General features: G+C 39.2%; 2 protein-coding genes across 3 annotated transcripts in view; one reads left to right on the forward strand and one right to left on the reverse strand.

The window, feature by feature from the left end:
• The window catches only part of LOC138175526 (uncharacterized), a 35035-nt gene extending 17616 nt beyond the window's left edge, over positions 1–17419 (reverse strand). Inside the window, exon 1 of one of the 2 annotated variants that reach the window (XM_069106007.1) lies at positions 16074–16648. In XM_069106007.1, the coding sequence (XP_068962108.1) occupies positions 16074–16526 (453 nt within the window). In that variant the 5' untranslated portion in view covers positions 16527–16648. Of the gene's footprint in view, positions 1–16073 lie in introns of both variants that reach the window. The other variant, XM_069106008.1, reaches the window with a different exon arrangement.
• LOC138175528 (large ribosomal subunit protein eL43-like) lies at positions 5745–6498 on the forward strand. Its single transcript, XM_069106009.1, has one exon. It carries the CDS (start codon positions 6218–6220, stop codon positions 6494–6496), a length of 279 nt encoding a protein of 92 aa, XP_068962110.1. The 5' UTR covers positions 5745–6217; the 3' UTR covers positions 6497–6498.
• Positions 17420–18790: the final 1371 nt, after the last annotated feature.

Raw genomic sequence — 18790 nt, forward strand, 5'->3', positions numbered from 1 at the left:
TACATTCCTACATGGAAAGATATTTGTAACTCATGATTTTTCTCAGTATGAGGATAGTTGAAGGGAATATATACATATGTGTATGTATAGGTAGGTGTATGTGTGTGTGTGTGTGTGTGTGTGTGTATATATACATGGGGGGCATATGTATGTACACATATACATAGACAGAGGGCACAGGATGAGTTGAATATGAAGAGATGAAATCTTAAAAATAAAATTAAGAGGTGAGAGAGGAATATACTGGGAGAAGGAGTAAGGGAGAGACAGAATAGGGTAAATTATCTCACCTAAAAAAGGCAAGAGAAAGCTGTTACAATGGAGAAGAGCAGGAAGGTGAAACAGAATTGAGTCAACTTTAATTGGATTTGGCTTAAGGAGGCTATAACATACTCACTCAATTGGGTATCTTACCCTACAGGAAAATAGGGGGGAAGGGGATAAGAAGGGGGATGATAGAAGGGAGGGTAGATTGGGGGAGAGGGTAGTTAGAAGCAAACACTTTGGAAAAGGGACAGGGTCAAAGGAGAAAGTCGGATGGGGGGTGGGATAGGATGGAGGAAAATATAGTTAGTCTCACAACATGACTACTATGGAAATGTTTTGCGTAACTACACATGTATAACCTATACCGAATTGCTTGTTTTCTCAGTGGGGGAAGGGGGAGGGGGAGTGAAGAGGAAAGAAGGGAGAATCTGGAACTCAAAGTTTTAAAAACAAATGTTAAAAATTGTTTTTTCATGCAACCAGGAAATAATATATACAGGCAATGGGGTCTAGAAATCCATCTAGCTCTACAAGAAAGTAAGGGGAGGATATGGGGGGGGGGGGGGGAGATATAGGGGGGGGAAGTTGGGGGGAAGGGGTATTCAGTATGCTTGCCATTTTGGGGTGGGGGTAGTGGATAGATAGGAAGAAAATTTGTAACTCAAAATGTAGAAATGAATGTTGAAAACTAAAATTAAATTCTAGAAAATATTATTTTGTTCAATTTTATGCAAATAAAGCTGAACTAAGTGAAGTGTGTGAATATTTACAAAAAAAAATAAAGTGCTTGTTTTAACACAACAAATAATGGAGTACATAACTTGATCTCATCAAAAAAATTCAAACAAGTCATAAAATAGACTCCTCAAGAAAAAACCCCCAGTACCAGATTGCTTTATAAGCAAATTCTATCAGTTTAAAGAACAACTGATTCTACTATAAAAACTGTTTTAAAAGGGGAAGAGGGGTTCTAATAAATTTCTTCCATGATATGAATATGGTCTTGATGCCTGAAACAGAAAGAGTCAAAACAAAGAAAAAAACCTATAGACCAATAATATCCCTCATGGACACCGATGCAAAAATTTTTAAATAAAATATTATTATTATTTTTTTAAGCAATTGGGGTTAAGTAACTTGCTCAAGGTTACACGGCTAGTTATTTTGTGTGGGTGACAAGTATCTCAGACCGGAACCGATCCCGGGTCTCCTGACGCCAGGCCAGCGCTCTTACTCACTGCACCACCTGGCCACCCCTAAATAAAATATTATTAAGAAGACTACAATAACATCATAGAGACTATACATTATGACCACGCTGGATTTATATCAGCAATGCATATTAGGAACACTGTCAATATAATGGACTATATTAATGACAAGAATGACAAAAATATGATATCAACAGATACAAAACAACTTAATAAAATACCACAGTCATTGCTTTAAAAAAAAAACCAGAAAGCACAGAAACGAAATAATCTAAAATCTTTTTTAATACAATTAATATCTATCTAAAACAAAGGACCAGCATTATATGAAATGAGTTTAAACTATAGGTCTTTCCAATAAGATCTAGGGTATTAATTTCTATATCACTGCTACTATTTAACACAGTGCTAGAAATGGTAGCTATAGCAATAAAAAAAAAAAGAATAAAGGGAATAAGCATTGGCAAAGCAGAATTCTCTAAGCATACCATCTTATTATTTCCTTTTGTATATAATAGGATGGTACACTTGGAGAACTCTAGACAGTCAACTAAAAAACTAATTGAAACAATACTAGCAAAATTATAAGACTTAAAACCACATAAAAATGTTTCTATTATCAACAAAACTCAGCAGGAAGTTAGAAAAATTCTATTTAAAATTATTGTATATTGTATAAAATAGTTGGGAGACTACCTACCAAGACACAAAGTACTATATGAGTATAACGCACAAGACTCTTTTTACAAAAGCAGACATCTAAATAATTAGAGAAATATTTATTGCTCATGAGAAAGTTTATCTAATATAATAAAAATGGAAATACTATCTAAATTAATTTATTCACTGCCACACCAAACTATTATGTAATTACTTTTTAGAGGTAGAAAAAAAATTTTTTAATTCATTTGAAGGAACAAAAGATTAAGAATCTCAAAGGGCATAATTTTTTAAAGTGGGAAAGAAGGGGGCCTAGCAGCAACAGATCTCAAACTAGGCTAGAAAGCAGTAATCATCAAAATTATTTGGTACTGGTTAAGAAATAGGTTGATCAGTGAAACAAACTGTGTACATAATATTCAGAAACAAACAGTAGCTTAGTATTTGATAAACCCAAAGATTCCAGCTACTAGAATAATAACTCATAAAGCTGAAAAAAATTCTGGGAAAACTGGAAAGTTGTCTGCCAGAAACTAAGTATAGACCAATATGTCACAATATCCATATACCAAGATAAGCTCCAAATGTCTACATGATTTAAATGTAAATTATGCAAATTAAGGAAGCGAGGAAAAAATATTCAGTCAGATCTATGGATAGGGGAATAGTTAATGACCAAAGAAGGGATACAAAGGCTCACAGATATAAAATGTACAATTTTGATTACATAAAATTTAACTTTTTGTGCACCAACAAAATCAATGTAGCTAAAATGAGAAGAGAAGTAGGTAAATGGGAAAAATCTTTGTTACTAAACCGTGCATGCCCTTTGTCTCAGCAATACCACTGGTAGGCCTATAACCCTATATAGGAAATAGGAAAATGACCCATATGTGCAAAAATAGTTTAAGCAGCTCTTTTTCTGTAGGCAAAAAAAAAAAAGGAATCTAAAGGGGTACCCATCAACTGGAGAATGGCTGACCCAATTATAGGACATGAATGGAATAGGATAGTATAGAATGAAATAGAATTCTTGTGCAAGAAGAATTGACTAAAAGGACAGTTTTAGAGAAATCTGGGAAGACTCCTATGAACTGATGCAGAGTAAAACAAGCAGAACCAAGAAAACAATAGATACAATAAAAACACTGTAAATACAAATAACTTGAATAGACTACTGAATTCTGATCAACACAATGACCAACCATTACACCAGAGGACCAGTGATGAAGCATGCTAGGTACAAGATGACACATACATATTTTCTTGATTATGGCCAAAGCAGAAATATTTTCACTATGTAAATTTGTTGTTGTTCCAGTGGAGCTAAGTTGGGAAAATAGATTTGGTTTTTTTTTTTTTTATTAAGCAATTGGGGTTAAGTAACTTGCTCAAGATTACACGGCCAGGTGTTTCTGGGTGGGTGCTAAGTGTCTGAGCCCAGGATTTGATCTCCAGGTCATCTAAACACTGGAGCTGGTGCTCTTACTCGCTGTGCCACCTGGCCGCCCCTAAGCAATTGGGGTTAAGTAACTTGCTCAAGGTTACACAGCCAGGTGTTTCTGGGTGGGTGCTAAGTGTCTGAGCCCGGGATTCGATCTCCAGGTCTTCTCAACACTGGAGCCGGTGCTCTTACTGCTGTGCTACCTGGCCGCCCTAAAATAGATTTGTTAACTAAGATAAAAGAAAATTTATTTATTTTAATCTTAACTTGAGCCTATCATCCCCTCAAGCTATCATCTTAAATATAGTTCAGAGTCAAATTTCTGAAAAAGCTGTGTAAACTCAAAGGCTACATTTCTCTAACTTGTTCTCAATTCATTTCTCAACCCCTTGTACTTGGCTTCTGACCTCATTACTAAACTTCAAGAAGTGGAAATAAAAGAGATAATAAACGAAAGAGTCTCTACCCTCAAGTACTTTACCATGACACAGGATAAGACATGCACACAAGTAACTATTTTAAAAGTTAAAGTGTGGTAACTATATAGCAAAGATTACAAAGAGAGAAAAGAGAGTTTTGAGAAGGGATGGATCACATCTAGCTGAGTGGACACCAAAGAGACTTTATGGAAGAGATGGCACCTGAGCTCAGACCCTGAAAGAAATTCAGCAAACAGAGAAGAATAGCATTTTAGGTATGAGGGAAAGTTTGCATAAATGCACAAATGTAAAAGAGTACAAAATTAAATTAGTAGTTCAGATTGGCTGGAAAGTAGAGGGCATAAAGTGGAATAATAGATGAAGTTTACATACAACTTTCAAGTTCAGGAAGCACTTTACATTATTTCATTTGATCCTTCAAAAACTCAGTTATACAGATAAAAAAATTAAGACCTTTAATGATTAAGTCATTTGTTCTCAAACAAGTGTCAGAGAGGTGGGATTCAAATGCAAGTCTCTTTTGACTCTAAGTGATATGCTTAGAAAGCTTGTGAAAGACCTTAAATATCAAACTAGTGTATTTTATCATACATGAAATCAGGAGTCAACAAAGCTTTTAACTGGAGAAGGAAATGAACAGACCTATAAATAGGAAGATTATTTTGCAATTGTCTTTTCTCTCACAATCCCTTCTCTTCCATTTTCTTGCTCTCACTGAGACCTGAATCTACACACAATACACACTAGATCCCTGGTCATCCTCTCCAGTATGGCCTCTATCTCGGCCCCCTCCCCCTCCCCCCCACAAGCACACATTGGCCCTGCAAAGGTGTAAATTTTAAGGGAATTTGAAGATCTTTCCTGGAGACCTCTGAGAACTTGGATGACACCTCTGAGAGTGGAGAGGAGACCTCTGATCGCACATACTTGCTGAAAGAGTCTGAACTTTGAAAGTGCATAGAACTGTAGGGCAGAAACCTGCCCCTGGGAAGGAGGCTTACCTTAAAAGCCTCTTTTGAGAGTTGTGATAGTGAACTGAGCTGTTAATACAGAGCCTCTGGACCTTGGAGGTGAATTGAGATGACAGTAGTAGTGCTGTGTGTCAGTATTGTTGTTACCCTGTTAATCTGTTTTTCCAGAGGAAGAAGCTGTGGGCAGGAGACCCTGGAGCCTACTGTCGAGCAGGAGCAGGGAGTGGAGCAGCCCCCATGAGCTGAGACATGGAACAGGAGTGGAGAGCTGCCTACGTGAGAATCCAGGTGAGAGCTAGAAGTGGTCAGCCCACAGAGGAAGAGTCAGAAGAATTGGAAGTCAACCTTGAATTAAGATGAAAGAGGACTTTACTTGGACACTTGGTATTGATTAAGAGAATTGTTCTTACAGTGACCTAGGGGTGGATGGTGTGGTATTTTCTGCTACCCCTGAAGGATGCATCATGTTAGGGAAGACCGTAGCTTGGGACCCCCTGATTATGGGGATGCAATGATATATGCCACACAGTGTGTTCTAGGGAAGACCCTAGCCTGGGACCCCCTGATTGCATAAACAAGTATTTGGGGGAGTGGTACTGAATGCAATGATATATGCTATGTGCCATATGACATACTGAGTGTTATGATATATATAAAATATGTTTTGCTTAAGGATGTTGCAATGAATATTATGCTTTACTTTATAGAACAATGTTTAGTTCTGAATAGAGAATTCCTTAAAATTATTCACAGCAGCAGTCCTCAGGTGTGCTACTATGATTGGCATTACAAAAGGGAGTTGGAATACTCTGTGCTCCCCATTATCATTTCTAGACTATCCCTTTGCCACCATCACTCAGCAACTTCTCCTGTTTCGAAGTGCATTCTAATAAAACTGTCCAACCAACTCAAAAAACACTATGCCTTATGTGCATTGGCTACAAAATCATTCTCCTACTTTCTCAAGGAGTTTAGCACCTAGTTTACGATCTTCTTCTCTTTCCCAACTCCTTCCATTATACTAGGGGACTTCAATATCCCTGTTGAAGTTCTATCAAACTCCTTAACATATCATCCCAAGTCTTCTACCTCTTTAAATCCCATTGCTGACTCTCTCACTCTACTTCAGTTACTGATTTAGGATGGTCACAATGAACATCAGCATTACCCACAAGAGTTCTACTTTCTTTCTCCTCTCCCAGCTCCAGCCCCAGAGCCGATAACATGGCTAAATGTACCAAGAAGGTTGGAATTGTTGGTAAATATGGAACACATTATGGTGCATCCCTCAGGAAAATGGTGAAGAAAATTGAAATTAGCCAGCATGCCAAGTATACCTGCTCCTTCTGTGGCAAGACCAAAACGAAGAGACGGGCTGTGGGTATGTGGCACTGTGGATCCTGTATGAAAATAGTAGCTGGTGGTGCATGGACCTACAATACCACCTCTGCAGTCACAGTCAAATCTGCCATCAGAAGACTGAAGGAATTGAAAGACCAGTAAAATCGTATCAAATATCTGTAGCCCATAGTCCAACAATAAATGCATTAATTTATTGAATAAAAAAAAAGAGTTCTACTTTCTTAATAAAAAAATTCTAGTATTTCCCTGACTATAACCTTCTATCACTTGATCTCTTCCTATCTCTCACCCTCCTAAATTTATACCCACCCCAAGACTTCGAATTCTTCTACTCCTCAGTACTTTCTCAAGCCTTTACCCTTGTTCTGACTTCACTTTGCTCTTTTCCCAATTTTAACCTTATTGTTGACCAATTCACCTCTACACTATTATCTAATCTCAAATCTCTTATTAAATAACAACCCTGGATTACTCTCACTGCCTCCTTAGCATCAGTTAATATTACTTTTGAATGGAGCTGGAGGAACTCACAGAACCATACTGGCCCAATACACTACAAATTCATGTTATGCAACTTCAGCTATTTACCTCAACTTTCATCTGACCTCTTTCTCTCTACTCATAGAGCAACCTCATCACTTTTATCTGACAGTTTCTTCCCTCTCCAATCCATCTTCCATAAATCTATCAAATGCAGACTGCCCATGTCATTCCTTTACACAATAAATTCCACTAGCTCCTTATTGCCTGTAAGATCAAATGTCATGGGGCGGCCAGGTAGCACAGCGAGTAAGAGCACCGGCTCCAGTGTTGAGAAGACCTGGAGATTGAATCCCAGGCTCAGACATTTAGCACCTACCCAGAAACACCTGGCTGTGTAACCTTGAGCAAGTTACTTAACCCCAATTGCTTAGGGGCGGCCAGGTGGCTCAGCGAGTAAGAGCACCGGCTCCAGTGTTGGGATGACCTGCAGATCCAATCCGGGGCTCAGACACTCAGCACCACACCCAGAAATAACTGGCCGTGTAACGTTGAGCAAATTACTTAACCCCGATTGCTTAAAAAAAAAAAAAAGATCAAATGTCAGTTCTCTTTACCTTTTTTTTTTTAATATTAAGAAGTTTTTATTAGCATTTTCTGTTTGCATCACCATAGTATCCCATGTATCCCTCCCCATCCCTGAGAATAATCCTGTATCACATAGGGAAAAAAAGTCAGCATAATTGACTGATACATTGAAAAAGTCCAAAAACATGTGCAATGTATAACATGGGCCTCCTACTTCCACAAAGGGATAGGTTGGAGGTGTCTTCGTATATGTCTTCATTTGAGCCTCACTTATCTTTTTAATTTTATTACATTTATTTTTGCTTTTACTGGTGTGTAATTCTATTTATATTTATTAGTTACTGTGTATATTTTCTTGACTCTGTTTATTTCAAACTGCATCATTTTGTATACATCTTTCCATCCTTTTATGTATTCACCACACATATTACTTCTTACAGCACAGTAATATTCCATTATATTCATGTAATTTGCTTAATCATCCCCCAATTGATGGGCATCTTCTTTGTTTCCAATTCTTAGCTATCACAAAAAGTGTTGCTATAAAAATTTTAGAATATGTGGGGGCTTTTTTCTTAATTAGTCTTAAATATATTTATTAACTGTTTATATATCCTGGGTACCAAAACCCTTATCAGAGAAATCAGATACAAAGATTTTTTTTCCCCATTCAATTGATTCCCTTATCATCTTACATGCATTAATGTTGTCTATGTCAAAGTTTTTCAGCTTCAAATTCCCACTTGCACAAAAATATAGCATTATGTTCCTTCCATTAACTTTGCTTTAAGTGGTCCTGTTCCCACTGTCTTTTTTCTCCTCATCTCTGATCTTCTCTTCCCATTTAATACACCTTTCCTTTTATGGTTAGTTGCCTTTTTTCTCCTGCTTTCATATGGTTTTAAATTTCTTCCACCTCTTTTATTCTTCTGTTAGTCAAGAAGATTCTTCCTTCCATACCTCTCCCTTCAGCTAATCCTGCTCCCTAGTTTTTAAATTTCATTTCTTTGCAACTCTTTCAAAAACATATTTCTCTCACTCTTTCCATCATTCATCTCCTCTTCCTGTTTACTCTAGAGACTCATTCTGATTCATTACTCCTATAATGATCTGTTCTCTCTTTTCTTTATCTTTGTCATATAATCAAAGCTTCCAAAAAGGCTATCTATTTAGCCTCTCCCCTCTAGATGCTTTCTGCCACTGCCTTATAGGACTTGCTCCATGGATTCCCCTTTTCCATTGTGCCTCACTTCAAAAACAATGCCAATTATTTATTACAGGTGTCAGAGAAAACACTGGTCCATGGTGGGGTTCCTTTCCAACTATGTCCCTGATTATGCAGCCCATCACAGATCTATCCTCTCTTTTTGACCTTTTTTCACACATCTACCTGGAAATCTCCTCCCTATGCCAATGTTCTCCCACTTCTCCAGGTGCCAGTTGTTTGCAGGTTCCAAATCTACCCTTCCCAGAACAAGTAGACTTCATGCACCAAATCAAATCCCTTAGGCTTCATCTAGTGTAAGGTCCTCATCTCCATGAGTATGACCCATAGGATCATTCATCGGTGGAACACCCTACCACCTCCAATGTAAAGCCTCCTTACTCTCCATCCCTTTTCATCTTTCCCCCCTCTTCCTTACCTCTTTCTGAGACCACAGAGATCACCTTCCTTTCATTAATGGCCATTGATTTGACCCTGGTATATCACTCACTTTGTCCCCTGTCCCCCTTTGCCCCCTGATGTACCCTTGAATACTGAAATGCAGTGCCACAAAAAAAGCACTAATTCAGCTGAAGGCAGGGTAGTATCAAGTTTTGTCCATAATATCCAGTTTCCCTTTTCATTGTCACCTTTACTTATCTCCTTCTGTACATTTAGAAAGAAATCTTACCAGTATCTGTTGTCACTGTTTTTGTCTTTGCCTGCTTCATTTATTCACTCCTGCATTTCTGTAGTGTGGGGTGTTCAAGAGGCAAAGAACCTCTTTCTCCAAAAAATGTTTCAAACTCTTCTATATTATTGAATGTCCATCTTTTGTCCTGAATAGTTAAGCTCAGATTTGCAACAAGTCACCCTGGGCTACATCCAGATCCTCATAGTTCTTTGCAACACATTATTCCATTCCCTCTCCTTTTTCAAGTGCGTATGCAACAGTCTTACATTATTAGAATGTCTTTTCTTTCGTAATTGAAGGTCTTTCTCCTGATGGATTGAAGAACTTGTTTTTGAATTGAATTGTTAAATTTGACTACCATGTGTTTTACAGTTTGTAGCCTTCCTTTTTTTTCTGGAGGAAATCTGTGAATTCAATTATTTTTTTTTTTTTTAGAAATTCAGAGAAGCTCTCTTCTATTATTTCCTTCATTATGGTGTTAAGGTTTTTGTCCTGGAATATTCTTATGGGAAACCTCTGACCCAAATGGAGGTCTTTTCTTCATCTTGACACAAGGCAAGTTCTCAGCAATCTTAGTTCCTGGGGAGACAAGGCTTAGCAAGGCCACAAGATACATTGCCAGTCTCTTCATTAATTCATCCTCTGTCTGCAGAACAGTCCTAGAACCCCTGAAAACATTAGCAAAACCCTCTCCCAGGATTTCTGTAAACATACAACAAGAAAATCCTTCTTCAGGGCTTTGGAACCAACAGCAAGGTTCCCAGACCCCTGCAACAACAGCACTGTCCTTCACCAGTGGACAGTATTCACTCTCTGTCTGCAGGACAGTCTCAGAGCTTCTTAACCAAAAGCCAGGTTCCAGGACTTCTTCAACAAAAGGACTGTCTTTCACCAGTGGACAAATCTGGTGAAACAACATCAAAACAGACAGACAAAGTACCAGCAAAACAGCCATGTCTCCTCAGTCCTTGGCAGCTCAGGGGGCAGGTCTCAAAAGTCCAGGGCAATTCAAAGTGGCCTTCAGCAATCCTCTCAGTCTCTCTCTGCCTCCACGAGGTGCTGCTTCCAAAAAGTTCTTCTGCCTCTATGTTGTGTCTCTCCAAATCTAAGTCACCAGCTCCTCCCAGTTCGTGTCTCTCTTTTCAAGTCAACAAGTCCATCCCACAGGTGGGATTAACAAGCTCTGGGTTTTAACACAATCAATTTGAAAACCAAGCCAATACAGGGGGATCTTTATATTCCATTACTATCACAAATTCTCATTTCTTTTTCAAATGACCCAGGAATATATTGTGCTTCCATGTTCAACTCAAATTTCACAAGGTCCTCTGTCTCATCAAGTATTAGATAATTTTCCTTTATTTCATATTATCATAGTATTTATTCATAGATATATGAACTCATTTATTAGATCTGCACACCTTATGTTTCCTTCTCTTGTTAATGGTTTTCCTGATAATTCATCTGTTTATGCTGAAAGTCTTTGAATTTTATTTTTTCCTGAAATCTTTAATATGTGAGGTTTTTTTTTTCCTTTTATTTCCCTTATCACTCACTTCCTGACTCCTTCCCCCAGACTGTGGTTTCTGTGGGGCTTGGATTTCAAAGCCTTTCAGCTTCCTTCCACATACGTCACCAGAATTTCACCAGTTTCTGCTCCAACTGACTTTTGTGTTGTAAGAACTGGCTGGGTGCTCTTTCCCCTCACACTTGGTAGAGTACTATACTGCTGTGGGCTGTTCAGTATCCAGCATTTCAAGGAAGAATGATGAACTCCATTTATTGATTCTCAGGACAAGGTTTTTATAGAGCAAAATAGACAAAGGAAGGGGACTCAAGTTTTCTAATCATTACCTAGTCTTAGTATCCTGGAAATAACACAGATTAGATAATTTGATAAGGATTTGCTATCTAGGTGACTAAAGTCTTAGGGTAAAACCTTTGACCTAGGCCTCAGGTATCTACTAATGCAGACACAGTCATAAACAGATACAATTGAGAGCAAACTTCAAAGTCAAAGCTGCAATCCTCAAAAGACAGCACGTTTATACCCAAAGATAGACCTGAGTGCTGAATCAAATATTTTAGTTCTTAATAAATAAAATCTTGGGGTATAGCCTATTGATTTCAGACCTCAAGTAACATCCTTATAAGTGTAACCCATAACAAAGAACTCAGGAGCTAACTTGATGAAAAGTCATGTCTCAAAGAGGTCTTTGATATTTGGGTCCACTGATACCAAGGTAATTATTTGAAGTCCTGACTCAGGCCTCTTTGGCTCCCAACACTGCATAGCACTGCAAGTCTCCCCCAACATACGCACTCACTCTGTCTCTCTCTCTCTCTCTTTCCTGATGACCTGTTTCATTCCTTCTGTTCCTCAATTCTATTGTCTGTCATCAGCAATTCAGAATGTTTTGCCTAGCACCAGTAGATCATTGTTTTGTAGTGCTGGTGCTTCCAGGTTACAGCCTTGGGCAGACTTTTGCTCCAGAAGGGCTGTTGACAAGCTAGCTATTAAGGCCTGAGCAAATTTTCTTCTGTAGCTGTAAAACCAATCAGGGCAGCACACCTGATGACTGATGCTGTGATTTTTATTTCAAAGTAAAATTTTTGGAGAAATATGGAATGTCATGTACAGAAATCAACTAGGCTACTTTAACTCAAATGCTGAATGAATTTTCTTCATCTGCTCACACTCTTGCTAAAATCTTAATATGGATATTCCCCAAGTTTCTTGATGTCTCTTATTAACCTTCATTTCCTCCCTAGGCAACAACTCCACAGCTTCAACTACTACTTGTATGCAAATGATTAAATTTATTTCTCCTATCTAGTAGTTCTTCTGAAAACCAGAACCATTCCACCACTTATCTATGAGACACTTCCACTTGAATGTCTCACTGGCACAAACTACACATATCAAAAACCAAACCTTTTATTTTACTCCCTAAACAGGAACCTTTTTGCCACTGTTTGTGGCACCAACTTCTGACTCATTTTTGTAAACTTGGGTAACTTTTTATCTATCCTCATTCATTTCCCATATCCAATCAATAACCAAATCTTGTCAATTCCATTTCATATCTCTTCCAAATCACACCATCCAAAGACAAGTCATTACCACCCACCAAAACGACCATAATAAACTACTTTCTGCCTCCACTCTGCCCCCTTCACCATACTAGATCATGGTACTGCCAGAATCAACTTTCTTATAGAGTTGCTGTTGTTCAGTCATTTCAGTTCTCACACCTCATGATCACATTTGGAATCTTCTTGGCAAAGATATTGGAGTGGTTTGCCATTTCCTATTCCAGACTATTTTACAGATGAGGAAATTGACACAAACAGGGTTATGTGCCCGGGGTCACACAACTAACATGTCTGAGGCCACATTTGAACTCAGGTCTTCTTGACGCCAGGCCTGGAAGTCTATCCATTGGCTACTTAGTTGCCCCTTTGTACAGATCAATCAGGTTATGTTGCTCTTTTGCCAAAAACAAAACAAAAAAACTTCAGTGGCTGCAATAAGCTAGAGATTCTGCCTGGCATTGATTATCCTTCACAATTTGCTACAACTCTATAATTTGCTAGTCTTATCTCATATTACTTCACTCTAAACACTCTGTACTCCAGACAAATGGAACTAAAGGACACACTGTGGCATAGTAGCAACAGCACAACATAATATATACTTACTGATTATCAAGAATTGTGTTCTACTGAGCCTACCCTTTGATTCAGAAATACCACTAGAAGGTCTCTATGTCAGAGATTTTTTTTTTTAAAGGGAAAAGGACTTATATGTACAAAAATATTTATGTCAGCTTTTTTTTTCATGGTAGTAGAGAGTTGGAAATTGAGGGAAAGACCATCAAATGGGGAATGGCTCTAAAATAAGAGAAGCAAGCCAGTCTTTCTGTGCTAATCTCCTCTTCCCAGTGTGTAAAATATAAGGACTAGACTAGATGATCATCTTTGAGATTCCTTCCAGCTCTAATGCTATAACCCTAATCTCTGGCCTACAAACATGCATGCATTCGCCTTACAATGACTTTATTCAAAGGATTTTCTATACCAAGAATGCATCTTCATCTACTGAATTCCTACCAAACTTTAAAAATGCCAAACCAAATGCCAAAGCCTCCATCTATAATACCTTCTGTAATCTGAACACTCTACCACTTCTTTTAAATCTAGTGTAACAATTTGTTTTGCAACTGCTTGATGCACTTCTCAAGTAACACTGTGTATAATGTTTTCTGTTGGTATTTTATTTCTATTATATATATATATATATTATATATAACAATAGGCCCTATGAGATCCATAACATCTTATCTTAATTTTGTACATTGAAGTAAAAAAAAATGCTTAGCCTAGCATACCTGGACAGAGAATGTAATAAGTATTTACTAAAGGAATTAATATCTTTCGTTCATATACATATATTATACTGCTTGTATCCATGAGCAAAGAGAAGTAGAACAGTACAGAGGAAAAAGTACCAGACCGGAATTCAAAAGACCCAAATTGAAATCCTGGTTCTCCCACTTGCTAACTTTGTAACCCTGGCAAAATTAATTCATCTTTCTGAGCCTCAGTGATTCTATAAAAGGGGGCCAGAACAGATGATCACTAAGAGCCTTTCCAGCTCCAAATCCCCATATGCTTTCAATCAACCAATAAGCTTTCATGAAGTGCTCCAATTGTGCCAGACACAATAAGTTGAGGGAACAGAGATTCAAAAGCCTGATCTTCAAAGAGATTTCATTCTATTAGGGAAGACAACATACAGACACTAGCATACAAAAATATGCAAAATAAATGTAAGGTAATTTGGTGGAGAAAGTGATCAGGAAGGGGCTTCAATGTAAATTAAGTTTAACTTTGAAGTAAATAAGAGCTATTCTGGGTAGAAGTGAGGAGTCATTAATGCATTCCAGGCAAAGGGAGGAGGGTAATAACCAGTGTTAAGATCATCCCTATAATCATCAAAATGTACAGGGAACATGAAACTTTCCATTTCTAGCTCATTCATCCAAATTAGGGTGACACTCTAGCAAAGCATTACCATCTGCTGTGAAATACTGAAGTGATGGGCTCTATCCAGTCCTCACTGAAATAGTTAAGTTTTCTTAGGAGAGGCATTATGTTTTAGTGGACAGAATCTGGAAATTAAGACTCATGTTCAAGTCCAATCTTTGAACCTTATGGGTTCTGTGCCCAGGAAAACCATTAAACTTCTTAGTGTCCCAGGCTGGGGACAGCATTCATTCATGGAGTTTGCTCCCAGGACTTTTATTAAAATGAACAAAATCACAGGTCCAATCCAAAAATAACAAAAACTTTGCTTACAATAAGCAGAAAGTACCAAAACCAAATGAATACAAAAACTCCCATTTTAATATGTCCTTAAGGCTAATGCTGAGGTTAGCATGAGCCCTGAGCGCCTAGTAAAATGAGAGGGAAGCTATCTTTAATGCTAGATAATTAACATTATTGGTTAAGTTTGCAATAATTATGGCTATAATATTCACAATGTGCCCGATAGCTTCATTGAACCAAAAAGTACTGCCCTGATAAAGTTACTTAACATTCACTTGTCAGTTTTCATTGCTGCCAGGCGTACAATCTTCAAAGTTTAATTTGTGGTTGAGGTAATAAAAAGAATACCTATTTTGTAACAAGTAAGAGTTCTGAAAATTCAGGATTGTCAAACATGGTAAAAAGAATTTAATTCTGAACAAGTTAATATGGTGTGTGTGTGTGTAAAACTTAATGACTACAATTTCTGATTTCAATAAAAGGACAGAAGGTGAAAAGGCAGGCCTGTGGTATGTTTTGCCCCACAGTTATCGAACAACAAAGACCTCGGAAACCAGCGACAGATCTCATTTCAGCCCAAAGGCACAGGCCTGGAATTTAAATGAGCATAGGTGTCGCATTTTTTGCGGTAAGGAAAAATGTTAATATGTAAAAAAAGGGGGGGGGGGGAATCCTGTTTTACCAAAGTATACTTAGATTTCAGTCTAAATCCCACAAAGATTTTACAGAATAGACACTTCCCCACCACTCTATCCCCAGACCTGCGTGGATTTTTGACCCAGAAAGAAATTATTCCAAATAATAAGGGAGGAACGAGAGGAAGAAGAAAGGGCTGCTGAGGTAGGTCCATCCCCTAGCCTTCCATTCCGAACTTTCCGGAATCGTCCACTTTTTTTTTTTTTTTTAAACAAAGCAGGACTTGTAGCGACCGGGAAGAGCTCTATTTATGAAACGGAATTTACATTTCCTTGCCAGGGTTTCCAACTAACCTCCCAAGCGAGATTCAGGCCCAGAAAGGGATTGTTGTAAATTCAGACTCTGGAAGCTGAAACTGCATACCGCAAACTGCAGCCTCAGGCACGCGCACGCCCGAGGTCGGAGACGGCAGACAGACAAAGAGCAACCCACGGGTGCCTATCCCATGCCCAGGGGTTTATTCCCTTAAATACAGGACTTCCATTTCCCCACATTTACACCGGAGGAAGGGGTAGTTCTGCACCAGGTCCTTTCAGCACCCCCACCTCCTACACACCCACACCCACACTCACACCCACTCCCCGCCCCCGGGCATCCCTGGAGCTGAGCAGCGGCGGGGCTCCCCAAAGAAACTAAGGCAGGACCCAGACAATACCCTTGGGTTCGCCCCGAGCTCCTCGAAGCCGAGGCAGAAAAACGTCCAGATCTCACTTCTCGAGACTCACCGAGGGAGCGGTCGGGGGACTTCCAAGGGACCCGGCAGCTAGGATCCTTTTTGTTTTCAATCCCCTTCCTCCTCCTCCTCCTGCAGCGGCGAGAACCCCGATCTGAACCCCGACCAACGGCCCCGAAGATTCAAATTCAACCAACTTCCGCCGGCATCCCGGAAGGGGACTGGGGCCCCCACTACCCAGTCTGGGCTCGGAGATGGGGCGGGGATGGGGGGGTGGAGTTAGGGGAGGGAAAGGACTGCATGGAGGAAGTGGTCCTTCCCGGCTCTCGGCGGCCCGCGCACGTCCTCCTCCTCCCTGCCCAGGACCCCCATTTAGAGAGCCAGCCGGCCTAGGGGCAGGAGGCTTCCCCTGACTGGACTGGAGAGTGCGGGAAGGTGGGGAGGGGACACGGGATAGGGCGACCTCTGAGCGAAATTTCCTTGTGCTTCCTAGTGCAGCGGCCATCCCAGAGCAAGGAGCCCTTCATGCTCCTTGTGTCCTGGAACAATCCTGAAACCTGTGGACCCCTTCCCAGAATAATGTTTTTAAATGCACGAAATATAATTCAAGGATTACAAAGGTAACCGATGCTATCGAAGTCGATATAAAATATGTATGTATATTTGTAAATGTGTATCCCTCCACCCTTCCCTTCTTAAGAAACCTAAGATCAGGTGTCTGGTGAACTTCTGTAGAATATTCCCTGCTCTTGTGTGTCTTGAGAGGGGAAAGGTGGAGAGACCCATACACATATATGTATACATATACACACATATGCCTTTGTGTATCTTAAGAGGGGAAGGGTGGAGATACAGATATATAGAGATGGAGAGATAAATATACACACATATACACAAATACACACACATTTTATGCACACGCGCACACACACACACACACATATATATATTCTTTTTTTTTTTTTTTACAAAAGTTCACCAGATTCCCTGCCCTTAGGTGTCTAGGACGGGAAGGGTGGAGAGGTAGAACAACATTATCTATTCCGTGACTGAAAAAAGCTGGATCCTTGTAAGGAACTATCAGTTTGTTTTAAAACAAGATTTTAGACTAGGAAGCCCGTTAAAATACAATCGAACTTTTAGTGAGTAAGAACTGTGAGGTTCAAGCCCAGATTTTTCTAACTCCAAACCTGAATAGTTTCCACTCTTTCTCCAGTCTTTGTTCTAGACAGAATATAAATGTAGTACCTGTCAGATGACATGTTTTCCTCCAAAAGTTATACACACACACACACACACACACACACACACACACACACACACACACCGCTGCTCCGCCGTAATTTTATTTTTTTTAATTGCCTTCGTGTATGTTTTGACTCCCCGGTACTCTGTCAAGATGACACCCCTCTCCAAAAGAGGTAATGAGGCTAGCTAGCCAGGACACATTTACAAGCTCTTCTTTTCCACCACAGAATAGCTAGTGTTGATCTCTGTATTTCTCCACCCCTCCCCTCTTAAGACACCTAATACTTTGTTGTGTTGGTTCCCTATTTCTCCAAGACTGCCCTCTCTGCACAATGAATTTTTAAGTGGTGACTTCCTTCCCTTTCATAGTATCTGAGGAAGGTTTTGGACTCGGGAGTACCTTAGAAACACACTTCCTACTTAGTGAGAACTTCCAGACTTAAGCCGAGATTATTCTTACTCCTAGGGTAAATACTTTTCCCACCACATCATTCTTTCTCCCAAATGTATGAAGGTGGCTCCTGTGCCCATCTTAGAACAAGAGGGTAGCAGCAAAAGATTATACAAATCCAGCTACCACAAAGTCTTTGAAATGTATTTCCTTATAGGGTCTCAGAACTAACTACATGGTGTTAAAAAATGGGGCTCATTAAGAAGTCAAAAAGTCAAACCTAAGGCAAAGCTTTGGTACAGTCTTTAACACACATTGTTTTTTGTTGTCCTCACGTTGCTTTTTGCCTTTTTGATATTAATTTTCCTCTTTGAAGCTTTCATTCAAGAAGGATTCATGCCAGATACCTGGGAGGGATTTATAGACGATAAAAACAAAATGCAACAAAAATTCCACTAGCTACAGTCTAGAATAGAATTCCTTCCTTTTCCTTCTGACTTTCCATTCTCCTAACCCAATAAGCCTATTTGTTTTTCTCTTGACCTGTAATTTCATGGATGTAAAGGTGTGAATTCAGGAGAGTAATGAGGAAACCCTCTAGCAATGCAGATTAGCAACTGTTCTGCTATCTATAGCATTATAAAGTTGCCTGGGAACACTGAGAAATTAAGTATCTTGTCCAGGTTCATACAACCAGTATTCATCTGAAATCTCAGTTGAATCCAGATTGTCCTGACTTCCAGGATAGTTCTCTGTCTCACCAGTTAGATTTATTCCAGTGTTTCTTCTGGCTACCAAGTTGTTGAGAATCACTAAAAAAATTACACAATCCAGCTGATTTCACTTATTACAAAATTTGTCTACCTTTCACTTCCACTCATTCATTGGTCCTAGTTCTAGTTTCGGGACCTGCCTATAATAAAGAAAATTTTTCTTAAAAATGACACCCTTCCTAAAACTTGAAGCTCTCCAAAAAATAGTTTTTATGTTTTCCCCGAATCTCCTCCATTTCCTTGAATTATCCTATAGATAAAATAGTTCTTCGAATATAACATCATGGGGCTGCTAGGTGGCACAGTGAATGGCCCTGGAGTCAAGAGGACCTGAGTTCAAATGCGGCCTCAGACATT

This window comes from Petaurus breviceps, unplaced genomic scaffold (assembly GCF_028583685.1).
Source record: "Petaurus breviceps papuanus isolate PSGF00001 unplaced genomic scaffold, PetGlider_PUasm1.0 77, whole genome shotgun sequence".
NCBI classification, from domain to species: domain Eukaryota; kingdom Metazoa; phylum Chordata; class Mammalia; order Diprotodontia; family Petauridae; genus Petaurus; species Petaurus breviceps.

Excerpts from the sequence above, each read along its gene's own strand:
- LOC138175528 (XM_069106009.1), top strand. The coding sequence starts at position 6,218 with ATGGCTAAATGTACCAAGAAGGTTGGAATTGTTGGTAAATATGGAACA.